We start from the raw sequence: 12,225 nt of genomic DNA, 5'->3' as shown, positions 1-12,225 counted from the left end.
CCCTCCCCCTGACTATATCCTCTTTACAACACATAGCTGCACAGCAGCCTGAATATGGCTCACATCAGCCCCCTTCTCCACCCCAGACCTTCCTGAAAGCTTCTCCCATACCCAGGACTCTGGTCTCCTCCACCCAAGCACAGGCTCTGTAATTAGATCCGGGTTCGAGCCTGGCTCCGTCACTTGGACAAGCAGACTTCATTTTTCTAAACCCCCCATTTACTTTTTGGTAAAATGGGCTGACAATGACTCACTGGGGTGGCTGGGGGCGGGGGGGGGGGGTGGCGTTGGTGAAGTAGTGAGGATTAAAGACAATATGCATTTGTGATCTCGGCCTAGGAAGGAAACATGAGCAACTGGTCTTATCATTCCTTTGCTGTTCCAGAGCGCCCATTCCATTTCAGCCTCTGCTCCCACCCCGACTGACTGACTCACTACTCTCCCCACGCACCAGGGTCTCTATCATCCACATGCCTTTGCTGCTAGGAGCTCTCTGCCTGTGATGGCCTTCTCATCCTTACTTCTGTTTGTCAAAAGCCAGTTCAAATGCCCCTTCACAAGGCCTTGCAAGCAACTTCTCACTCCTTTGAGTCCCCAGTCCTTTATCTGCCCTTGCCAAGGTCTTCAGGACCCACTTTGTACGTGACTCCCTTCCCCTTCTCTTTGAGGACAGAACTGCCACCTTTCCCACCCCCAAATCAGAAGGTCCCCTGGGATGGAGTCTCTCGGAGCCACCTCTTATCAGCTGGGTAACCTTGAACAGGTCACTTAAAATCTTGGAGCCTCCATTTCCTCTTCTCTTAAATGGGGACAAGAGGACCTGCTGTGCTGACCTCTCTGAACTTTACGGGAAACAAAGGAAGCAGAGGCATAGAAACAGTGAAGAAGGCGCAGGACACTTACATGCCTATAAGGGATTGTTGTTACAACCAATGATTTTCCTTGAAAGATTCATTCCTCTCTGCACAGAAGGCTGCCCGAAAGAATGAACCATCACCAAATGCATGGCGGGGTGTCAAGTGAGTGTTACTTTCTTCCTTATAATTTTACATATTCTCTGACTGTTATGTGTTACTCACTGGGGGAAAGAGAGATTTCGTTGTTTAAAAAATATTCCTCTGTGTTAAGCATTGCTCTTGCCTCCTGCATCAGCATTTACATTCAATAGGGCCCTTTAATACCTCATTCCTGCCATGGGCAGACATGTGCCTGCAAAGTGGTCTTCTGAGCAGGGGAGAAAGATGAAGAACAGGAACCACACCCCAGATTCCCAAAGGCAGCTCTAAAGGGCAACTGTCCCTCCTCTGCACACAGCCTCACCTGGGCAGGAGCCCACAGAGCTGAGCCCCACCAAAAAGCTCTCCAGTGGCCTAGGGTGCAGGAAGTGTGGCTTTGGCCACATGCAAGTGCCACGGGACACTGGGGCGAGCATGTGGGAGGTGGAGTGGGGGCCCAGAGCTTCAGAAGGCCCTAGGGAGCCCCCATGGGCCCCAGGCTGAGGAATTGTACTAACTCATCCCACCCAGAGGCTTGAGGCCCAGGGAGCCCTGGAAAGGCAATGTGGTGGCCAAGCCCTCCCCCTGCTGGCCACATCTGGAGTGGCAGTGCCAGCAGCAGAGGTCAGCGTCCCCAGGCAGCTACACACATTCCCTGCACCTGGGGCGGAGTCAGGCTCAAGGGTCCAGAGGCGGGGTAGGGGGCGGGGCATGGCTCTGCCAGGACTGAGAGACCCAAGGTCCCATCTCCCAGGCCCCCTATCTCTGTGGGGGCATCTCCCCACCCAATATGGAGATGGGAGACAGGTGGGGGTGGGGGGAGGCAGAGTAGTCCATGGGGGAAGGATGGGGGAGAGGAGGAGGTGACAGAGAGAGATTCTCCACAGTGCAGCCTGTCCCACTCCTCCCAAGCCCACCCATGTCTCCTGGGCAGCCGGAGAAGCCGGAGAAGCCGGAGAAGCCGGGGCTGCTCCCGCTGCTGGGATTTCCACTCCTACCCCCAGATAATGATTTCCTGCATCATTCATTTGCAGGGCCCTGGCGGCTGTGATTAGCTCCCTCCATTCTCCCTCCGGAGCACCCCCCACAACACACCCTCGCCTGTTCCTCCCTGTTCTAGCAAAGCAGAGCTAATACCAGGCTCTAAAGGAGGCTTTGCCACCCGGCCCCGGGAACTCACAGCCAAACCTGGCCAGTTACAAGTGGCCCCTTGGCGTGTCCCCAGCACACTCCCTCAAGGGTGCATTCCCAGCTAATAACATTCTCTCTAACCACTCCATTGCCAGGGCCGCCACCCAGCCAGGAAACAGATTCCCCGCCTACAGTGTAGGACGGGACATCATGCAGATCTTGACCCGAGTGGGGCTCTCCAGCCTGCTGCTGGGCCTAGGAAGCTTTCAGGCTGTCTTAAGGGCCGACCTCAACTTCCACTGGGAAAGGTAGAAGGGGGTTGGGGAGATAGTGCCAGCCAGCGAGGCATACAAACCGGCCTGCTTTGTGGGCACAAGGCCCCGTCTTCCCCTCAAGCAGTTTCTAAAACCGGGAAGAAAGAAGGAACCGAATTTTGAACCTTCTTGAGGACATTTAGAAAACCCTGAGCCTTCTGTGAGCCCTAGGGGACCAGAGTTATCTGATGCCACGCCTTCTCCAGGGGAATCTTTCATCGTTTAAAAAAAGATTCCTCCGTGTTAAGCATTGCTCTTAAGGCACATGGTAGAAACTCTAGTAAAAAATCCCAAGAGTGCCCACACCTAGATGATGATGCCTACCTACCACACCTAGATGATGGTACTGGGAGACACACTTCCTGAAATTCCTTCTCTGCACCCCTCAGAGGAGGGAAAAACCTGACTTGGTGATAATTCTGTAAGCTATGTTGCTCTTGTCAAATTATTCAACATCTGTCTTCATGTTCCCACAAAAATTAGCATAGGATAGTAGTTTCTGATGACACCTTTGGTGAAATATTTTGACTTCCACCAGTAAGTTGCAAACAACCTGTCTTAAGGATAATGTCAATTCCTACTCCTGCATATTAAATAACCCAGAGGTTTGTTGTGTTTTTGTAAGGGAGAGGAATCCCACCGACCTGCCCTGGCTGGAAGTCCTGCAGCTACAGGAGGAGAGGAAGCCAGGGTGGAGGAGAGGGTGTTTTCTGATGAATCCACACGCAGGATACTCTTCCTCCATCACTTGGCTACTGCCTTTGCCCCAGAAGTAGGCCTCTGGGGCCAGCACCCCACCACCACCAGAAAACAATTACGGATCCACTACGGAGCACAATAAACTGGGCCAGGAGAATGGGAGGCAGGGAGGGAAGAGGGGATCGGCTCCAAAGGGACCATCTGGTCCAGTACTCGGCCGCTATAGCATCTGCGCCCCAAAGAAGAAGGGAAGCCACCTGGCCAGACTGAGAGCACCTCCCCAGCCCTACCGCAGACAGCAGTCCTCAGGGCCAGCAAGAGGATCCTCAGAGGGAAGCAGAGGATAGAGCTCTGGTTACTTGCCTCCTACCAGCCTCAACAGAGGCCCAGGGCCCAGGCTAGATCCTGCCGGCTTCGCCTCCACGTCCTGCTCTTCCTCCCCCTCCTCAATTGAGCTTCCACATTAACCTGCCCCTCCTTCACCACACAGGCCTGGGGCAGAGGGGAATGGGCTGGGGTTCCCACCCCAGGACACAGTTTTCTTTTGTGCCTGGGCTTTCAGTCTCTTCTCTCTTCTCCTCCCCAAAGTCCCCTCTGGCCCCGGACCTAGGATCTGTGACTCACCCTAAGTAGAGACCCTTAGAGGGTGCCCCACCACCCTGCTGGAATACAACCTAGACAGACTCCTTGGGGGGGGGGGGGGGAAGAATCGCAAAAAGCATTTCCTCAACCTCCCCCTGACCATGGCCCTTCATTCCTGCAGCAAATATTTGCCGAGCTTCTGTGTGCCCGGCACCATGTTGGATGCCAGGATATAAGGATGGACACAAGTGACCATCCCTCACTCCTACTCTTTCTCAAGCTGCTTTCCCTGCTTTGGGAGGAAAGGGAAACTGGGGGGTGGGGTGGGGGGGAGACCTATAGTCCTACAATAGTCCCCCCTTCTGCTGTCTCTGGCCAAAGCTAGCATCACAGAGCATCACAGCAGCCTTTTGCCGTCCTCATACTAGATCTTCACACCTCTCTCTATCCACCTCAACGAAGATGAAGCCGCCCCACTCTGCAATGCCCCTGAGGCCCCAGCCTTCTCCGGAGCTGACGCCCCAAAGGCACTGTAGTCACTCCAGAGCCAGGGGGTTGGTCACCCAGCTCACCTTGATTTGTTCAAGTGTAGAGCAAGAAAAAGGGAGACCCAAGCATGAGAGGAGAAACTATAGAAAACAGGGGACAGAGAAGTCAATGGCCAAGTCCTGTCCCCAAGTCCTCTGAGATCAGGGTCTGTAGGCACCATGGTTCCTATCCATACCCCCACACCTCACCCTGCCCTCATTGCTGGGGTTTTCAAGCTAGGCTCGGGGGAGTGCCCTGACCATGGGCCCTGTGCAGCCCTGGAGAAGGCTGGAAATGCTGGGAGGCGATGGAGAAGAGGGATGGCCAGGAAACAGGTTTACCAGATCTCCCAAGGGCACTTGGTGGGAGGGGCAGGTAGAGGACAGCAGGGAGTAGGGAGAAGTCTGGTCACTCTCAGAGCCCCCGGGGTGTGATGAGCAGGAGGCAAAGACCTGGGGGGGGGGGGGAGACATCCCTCCTTAGGCTACCTCTTAAGGAGGCAGTGAAGCTGGGAGGAAACTTGGGAATAAAGAAGAGGATCCGAATCCCCCAGACCACCCAGTGTCTTCCTCTGTCCTGGGGAGGCATCTGGGGCGGGCTCAGTGGCCTCCCCCCACAACCCGCCCTCTCACAGTCCCCGCTGCCCTCCTCCTTCCCCTTCCCTCTTCTGGCCTCTGTAAAGGGCCAGGCAGTAAGAGACACACAAACTAATTAAGAAGCAGAGTTTGGCCAGATGCCTGGGCCAGCCTCCCCCGGGGAATTAAGCCCAAGCCAGCTAACTGTGTAGGGCGGGGAGCATGTCACCTCCCAGACGCCCCTCAGGACACCGGGCCTCTCCAAAGGCACAGCAAGACCAGCAGCCCCCAGAAGGGAGCATTTAGCATCTGCACCTGAGGCTGGCGGCTGTGCGCCCTGTACCATGTTGGGGGGCAGCTGGGGGGGGCGGGCACAATGCCTCTGTCTCCGCGCCAACAGAACAGGTCAAACTCTCTTCTGATCCAAACATGAATAATCGGGCCCTGGGTCCAGCCAAAAAGGGACAGGGACCTCTCCCCACCCCAACTACACATGATTACGAAGTGACCGACCCAGACCACCCTGCAGTCAGGAGAAGGCAAAGTAAGAGCCCCTGGGCCGCAAGACTTTTTGTGCTGTAAGGTCAGGGTGCTGGAGCCTCCTAGAACTCGGAGGGAGGGCCCCCGAGAGGAGGGAACTCGGGGTGATCCTAAACAGGTGATGCCTACTGTCGGGACCTTTCCGCGGGGAACACCCTCTGGAGAGTCAGGAGAAGGGACGACCAGCCAGTGTCCCCTCAGCGCCGGAGCTCGAGGCGTGGGGACGCAGGAGCAGAGCTGCGCGGCAGGAGGCAGAGTTCGAACACGTCGCCCGATGGGTGCGTGCCGCCTTTGCGTTTCCTGGGGCCGGCGGCTGAACGTGTCCGCGTGTGCGCTCGGGGAGAAGGAAGGTGGGGCTGGGGTTTCGCAGCCGGGAACCGGGGGCGCGAAGAACTGGCGCAGGCTGGATCGAACACGGATGCCGCGGATGGGGCGCCGACCCCGGGCTGCGGGCATCCGCTCTGGCAGCCGCGCAGCGAGCAGAAGCGGCGCGAAGCCGCAGCGCCAGCGGGGGAAGGCGAGCCCGCCGCCCGGCCGCGGGCCGCGCGCAACTCCGGGTCGTGCGGCGCCGCCTCTCCTCCCGAGGCCGACCAGGGCAGCGCTCGGTTTCCGTGCCCGGCGCTGCCCCGGGCCGGGGTCTGGGCTCTGCCGGGTCTGCCGAGCCGCCGGGGGCTCTCAAGGGTCCCGAGGCACTCCTGCCCCTGGCGAGGTTTGAGGAGGTGGGCACCTCCCCCTGGCATCCCCGGCTTCACGCCAGACCCTGCGACCCGTCTCCGTGCTCCGGAACAGCTGGCTCGGTCTCCTGGCGCCCTGAGAAGGGCGGGGACCCAGGCATCCACTCCGGAGTCCGAGCCGGGGTCCCCACCGAACCCCGGCAGCGCGCACTTGGCGCCTCCTGCAAAGTTTCCGCGCGGCACGACGCCGGCGTGGAGCGGGACGCGGGCTCTTACCGTAGACTCCTTGTCCCCGGCAGTGGAAGGGGATCAGCGCCAGAAGTAGAAGGCAGGTCACCTCCATCTTCACGGCCGGTGCTTCATCCCCGCGAGGCGGCGCAGCCCGAGAGGTGGCGGGGGGCGCATCCGCCGGGGCCCCGCGATGCCCCCTGCGTGCCCCCTTCCCCCGAGAGGCGGCGGAGGGGGCGGCGGCCGAGGCCAGGAGACCGAGGAGGCGGCGGCGGCGGCGGCGGCGGCGACCCGGGTTTCTCCTCCGGCGGGGCCGCTGCCCGCGTGGGGACGCAGGGGGCGCTGGCCCGGCCCCGGGTGCCTCGGCGCGCCCCGCGCAGCAGCCAGCGCCCCGGCGCGAGGAGCCCGGCCGCCGATCCGCCCCGGGTCCCCAGGGCTGTGTGCTCCGTGCGCGGGGCGCCAGGGACCCCTCTGCGGCCGAGGGCGCGCCGCGATCCAACAGGCCGCCGGCCACCGGCAAACTTGCCGTCTCCCCGCCGGGGGACGCCCCTCGGTGCAGCGGGGGCGGGAGGGCCCGGGCTACGCTCAGGTTAATCCGCCGTCTCCGGTCCTGCGGCAGGCGCCGGGGGCCGCGGAGCCCGACCCGAGGGGGCCGGGTTGGGCGCGCTCCCCGAGGCGGAGGAGCCCCGGCCGCGGCCCTCCCGAGCGGGGAGCAGCGCCGCCTGGGCTCGCTCGAGGGGCGAGAGCCGCGGGTCCCCGGTCCGCGAAGTTGACCGAGCCACCGAGGAGCCCCGGGGAGGAATCGCGCCCCGGCAGCCCCGCGGGAATCAGGAGAGCAATTCCAGCCAACGGAGACCCCAGAAGGCGGGGAAACGAGGAAAGTTTGAGTCGTTTGAAAAATATTCGCGCTCTCGGCAAGGCCGGGGCTGCGGCGCGGGCGCCGCTCGCCGCCTCCGCCCGCCGAGCTGGGCTCCCGCCGTCTGGCCGCGGCCGCCGCGCTCCCGGGCGCGCTGCTCTCCGGAGAGCCGGGCTGCGCCGCGCCCCAAGTTGGTCGTCCCCGCCCCCGCCCGGCGGCCTCGGCCTGCGGGGGCCCCCAGCGGGCGGGGCCGGGCCGGGCTCCCGGGCGCGGCGGCCGCTGGGCTGGGGCCGCGGGAGCGCTCGGCTCGCTCGGCAACTTGGGCTTCGCTGTGCTGCTTCCCCCCTCGGAGCTTTTCATTCCGCGCTCCCCCCGCCTCCCGCCTCCCGCCCCCCGCCCCCCTCCTCCCTCCTCCCGCCTCCCTCCTCCTCGCGTCTCCTCGTTCGGTCTCTCGCTCTCCCACCCTTTGTCGCTCGCTCTCCTGTTTGATTCCCCTCCAGTTAAAAAAAGGAGCCAATTAAAGGCAGCCCAGCTCGCCCGGCCCAGCCTCTGTCCAATTTCCTCGCCTCCCCCAGGACCAATTAGAGAAAACAAAACAGGGCTGGGGGAAGCAGACCGCCGGCTTCCTTCTCTCAGTCTCTCTGTCTCTCCCTCTTCCTTTCGGCCCCTCCCTCCCTCTCCCTCTCTCCGCCGCCCCCCCCCCCCAACCCCCGGCAGGAAAATGTCAGAAAGCAGAAATGCATCCATCTATCCCGAGGACAGTGGCGGAGGGACGTGGGTTTCGGCGCGGGCTCTGCAGCCGCGCGCTCGCCGCTCGCTCCCCGCCCGCCCTGCACGCCCAGGCCGCCGCCGAGCCGGTGCACCGACTCCGTACTCGCGGGGCAGGCACGGCCGTTCGCCCCGGGGACCGCAGCCTGCGGGGCACCGCGCACTTTGCGAGTGTTTTGCACTCTCGGGGGTCGGAACTAGAGCGGGGGTCGGAGGGAAAGGCCACCGGGCCCGCGTCTTTTGGGGCCCTGCAGGCGCGGGAGCTGCCGGTCTGCGGGGCTGTCTGCGCGGCCCCGGAGTCCCCCCGCCCCCGGCCGAGCCCCCGCCCCTTCCAGGCGGCCTCGGCCTCTCCCGGCGTAGGGCGTGGGGGCCACGGCCACCGGCGCTGCTGGGGCCCGGGCGGGGAGCGCGCGCTCCGAGCCTGCCCTGTCCTCGGCCCACAGGTTGCCAACCGGTCTGCCCGCAGGACCCCGCTGCCGGAGCTCCCCTGGGCCTCCGCATGCTCCCCGGCTCGCCCCGGTCTCGCCCCCATCCGGCCTCTCCTTAGGACCTCAGGCGCCCCCAAGCGCCCCAGGGGCGCACTCTCCTCCGGCAGCCCAGCCCGCGGCCGGCTCCAGCTGCGGGGCGCAGGCACTCGGGACCTCCGCGACCTCACCCCGGCCCCCGGCCCCCGGCCCCCGGCCCCCGGAGCGGGGCTGGGAAGCGTGCGCCTCCCAGACGCCGGCGGGGACGGGGCGTGGGCCTCCGCTGCGCCTCGGTTGGCGTGTCCCCACGCCGGTCCTGCTAATCTCACCTGCTCCACCTGTCGCCGTTATCTATCTCGGCTTGTGGGGACGGTCTTAGGGCGGCCCGCGGGAGCGCGGACTACCGCAGCAGCTAACAAGCGAGACTGTTAACCCTTCTTCCCCGAACTGTTCAGTTCATCTTGGCTGTGATGGTGGTTCCACGACTCTATGCGTTTGCCAAAACTCAGAGAACTTACACCAAAAAATACTTCATTTTTCAATATGTAATTAAAACACAAATTTCAAAAATAATGACAATAAAATCCACCCCATCTCAGACCCTCTTTCTGCTAGGTTCCCCCCCCCCCCCAATCCTCAAGGGACTGACTTCTCACGGGAGAACGTGCCGGGCAGCAGTGAGAGATGCTGGCAGAAATGCCAGGCCGCCGTGGGGGGTATGCCACCTTTCTGTCCATCCTGGGAAGTCTGAAAACATCTGAAGAATCTTATTCTCCAGCCCACTTCCAACTGATTAGCTCCTTCTTTATCCCCTCCCCCTTGGTCTCTCCACTTCCTTTCCTGTGGATCCAAGGCTGAATAAGGGGACCCGTCTTAGTGCTGGGCACCCAGCAGAATCCAGCAGGACACTTGTTAAATGAATGGATGAATGATGCCCATCATAGGCCAGATGCCACAGACCTAGGATATCCTCAATGCAGCCACCCTTTCTACTCCCCACCCCGCAACCATTACCTGGAGGAGAAAAACCCATTTTCTGCTCCATTGGGCTACAGAGCTATCAGGCCTCTTCCCACCTACCTCCCCTACCCAGTCTAAACAGGAAGTGGCACCAATTGAGGGTGTGCTGATGACTATTTTCTTTTATTGTCATCTTTCCCTTGTTCAAAAATTCCTAGAAACCTTCACCACCTCCAGGAAGCTCTCAGGGAGTGATCATGGTGATTTCTGCTCTCCTTGGCTTTGCCCATTCTGGGTTAAATGAGCATGTATCCACGCCAGAGGAGACTGCCTTCCTATTTTCCAACCATCTGGTCCAAACCCCAAGACAGCAGTTAGTTGCTCCTCTTTGGCCTTGGGATGTTTTACCGGGGGACAGGGATTCCCCACTGACCCAGCTGACAAACTCAGCTCTTGAGTTTGCCCTCTCTGAACACATATAGTGGCCTGAAGGACAGAGAAGACTCATGGTCAAGGAGAGACCAGGAGGAGGGGGGAGCAGGGCTGGGATTGAACATTTGCAGTAGCGAATTCACTTGTGAATATTCTGCAGCTAATTGTATGCAGTGTAAGTATCCTGACAGCCAGTTGGTGTGTGCCTGTGAGTTCAGCCATCTCCTCCCCCAAGTGGGCCTGGCTTGCTGCCTCTGACAGAGCCCTGTATCTGACAAGGGAAGGCAACCAGAGGGCACCTGGGTGGCTCAGTGGTTGAACGTCTGCCTTTGATTCACCTCATGATCCCAGGGTCCTGGGATCAAGCCCCGCATTGGGCTCCCTGCGTGGAGCCTGCTTCTCCCTTGCCTATGTCTCTGTCTCTCTCTGTGTGTCTCTCATGAATAAATCAATAAAATCTTTAAAAAGTGGGGGGGAGGCAACCAGGAGAAGGAAAAAGCACTAGACTTGGGAGCCATCAATCCAACGTTCCAGTTGTAACCTCCGTAAGCCTCGGATTCCCCAGCTATAAAGTGGGCAGATCCCTATCTCACAGAGTGGTTGTGAGATGTGAGTAATAACAGCTGATACCACAGGCCTTCATGTGGATAGCTATTTAATCCTCATAACAACTATGGGAGATAGGGCCATTATTCTCCTAGAATAACATAGAACGATTTAGTGACTTCACATAGCGGTTACGTGGCTTTGACCTAGGTAGCTTGGCCCTTCCACCTTGTTCTTTCCCACTGCTCTATACTGAAGGAATGAAAGGGCCTAGGTGCCTAGTAAATGTTTTCACAGGAGTGTTCCCTATTCTTGTCACACACAGAGAACAATTCACCGGGCCCTCAAAACGGGCTTTTGAGGGGTGGCACATGAGCTCTCGACCACTGGACCTGAGGCCAATTGAGGCTGGGCTTCCTGGAGACTCAGTGGTCAGCACTGACTGCCAACTCCTGGGTTCCACCCGAGACACTCTAAGAAAAACACTATTCTTTTGCCCAGAGAAAGCCCAGCCCTTGGGCTCCAGGAAGTTTCTGGAACTAGCTGCTGATTGACGGGGTGTATGATGTGTGACACGCCAGGGAACCAGGAAACCCAGACCTTGGCCAAGCAGGGCAGCTTTTGTTGTGAGAGCTCCTTTCTAGAAATCTCCCCCATCTCCTCCTGCCTGAGGGAACTCAGAGCCTGGGAGAAGAGAGGAGAGGGAGTAAGAGGGAGAGAGAGACACACACAGAGAGAGGAAGTCTGCGGGAATGGTGCCGCCACTTGCAAGGGAAATTGTCTCTGAAAATCATACAGTGGCAGATATCGATTCAATCTCAAGGCAAAACACTTTCTGGTCAGGTGAGGTGAAGGCTGGCTGGGGTGTGTGTGGGGAGGTGAAGACCGAGGAGAGTTATGACCCCGCTGAAAGACCAGTTTATTAATTCAGTCTCTAACAAATAGCCAATTAATGGTTCCAGCTGCTAATTAGTAAGCAGTTAACTCCTGTTATAAAATGTGCTGCTCCAGACTAGTGACAATGCAATCCCACAGTGACAGCCTTGGTGAGGAGGGGTCCCGGAGACTTCTGATGCTCAGGTTCTGTAGCAATCCCCCCTCACCGCCCCCCCCCCTTATTCCAAACTGCCAGCAGACCCTCAGTTCTGGAATGCAGGCTTCCTGACAGCAGGGACCCTGGCTGGTCAGCATGTATTCACTTAACAAGTTATATCCTACTATGTGTCAGGCTCTACTTGAGCCACTGCCAAGTCATTGTGAGTAAAACAGCTAAGAACCTCTGCCCTCAGGGAGCTTATATCCTAGGGAAGAGACAGACTATGTAAATAAGGAAAATAGATAATTTTTTTAGACAGCAAAGAAAATGCTAGACGAGGAGTAGGCAATGACAGAGCATCCAGACCAGATTCCATTCACCTTGGTGTCATGACCTTAAGGAAGAGAGAGGCCAACTCATGCCAGTCTCTGTGGGGTGAGCACTGAAGGGAGAGGGGGCGGCAAGTGTAAAGGCCCTAGGATGATGAGGAGGACTTGATGCAACTGAAGAGGTGATGGGAGCATAGTAGATGCTGAGATCAGAGAGGTTGAGGGGATAGGTCCTTTGGGCCTTGGGGTCATTGCAGGAGGTTGGGTTTTACTCCGAGTAAATGGGACCTATTTTGGGTAGGGTTTTGATCAGAAGAGGGAGAGAGGGGCACCTGGGTTCTTCAGTGGTTGAGCATCCACCTTTGGCTCAGGTCGTGATGCCAGGGTCCTGGGATTGGGTCCCACATGGGCTTCCTGTGAGGAGCCTGGTTCTCCCTCTGCCTGTGTCTCTGCCTCTCTGTATGTGTCTCTCATGAGTAAATAAATAAAATCTTAAAAAAAAAAAAAAGAAGAAGAAGAAGAAGAAGAGGGAGAGGATATGACTTTAATTTAGCAGGCTCTGTTAAGG

At 59.0% G+C, this 12,225-nt stretch overlaps 1 protein-coding gene across 2 annotated transcripts in view; it reads right to left on the bottom strand.

Moving 5' to 3' along the window:
* Positions 1 to 8,811, bottom strand: part of MDGA1 (MAM domain containing glycosylphosphatidylinositol anchor 1) — a 62,358-nt gene extending 53,547 nt beyond the window's left edge. The window contains exon 1 of one of the 2 annotated variants that reach the window (XM_077904184.1): positions 8,684 to 8,811. Coding sequence is in view for 1 of the 2 variants with exons in the window: in XM_077904183.1 (XP_077760309.1) it covers positions 6,315 to 6,381 (67 nt within the window). In the remaining variant the exon portion in view is untranslated. Of the gene's footprint in view, positions 1 to 6,314; positions 6,592 to 8,683 lie in introns of those variants that run through there. The other variant, XM_077904183.1, reaches the window with a different exon arrangement.
* Between the last annotated feature and the right edge of the window lie 3,414 nt (positions 8,812 to 12,225).

Source organism: Canis aureus, chromosome 7 (genome assembly GCF_053574225.1).
Source record: "Canis aureus isolate CA01 chromosome 7, VMU_Caureus_v.1.0, whole genome shotgun sequence".
NCBI lineage: Eukaryota > Metazoa > Chordata > Mammalia > Carnivora > Canidae > Canis > Canis aureus.
The sequence above is the reverse complement of the archived record's forward strand: the minus strand, read 5'-3'. Positions and strand labels throughout refer to the sequence as shown.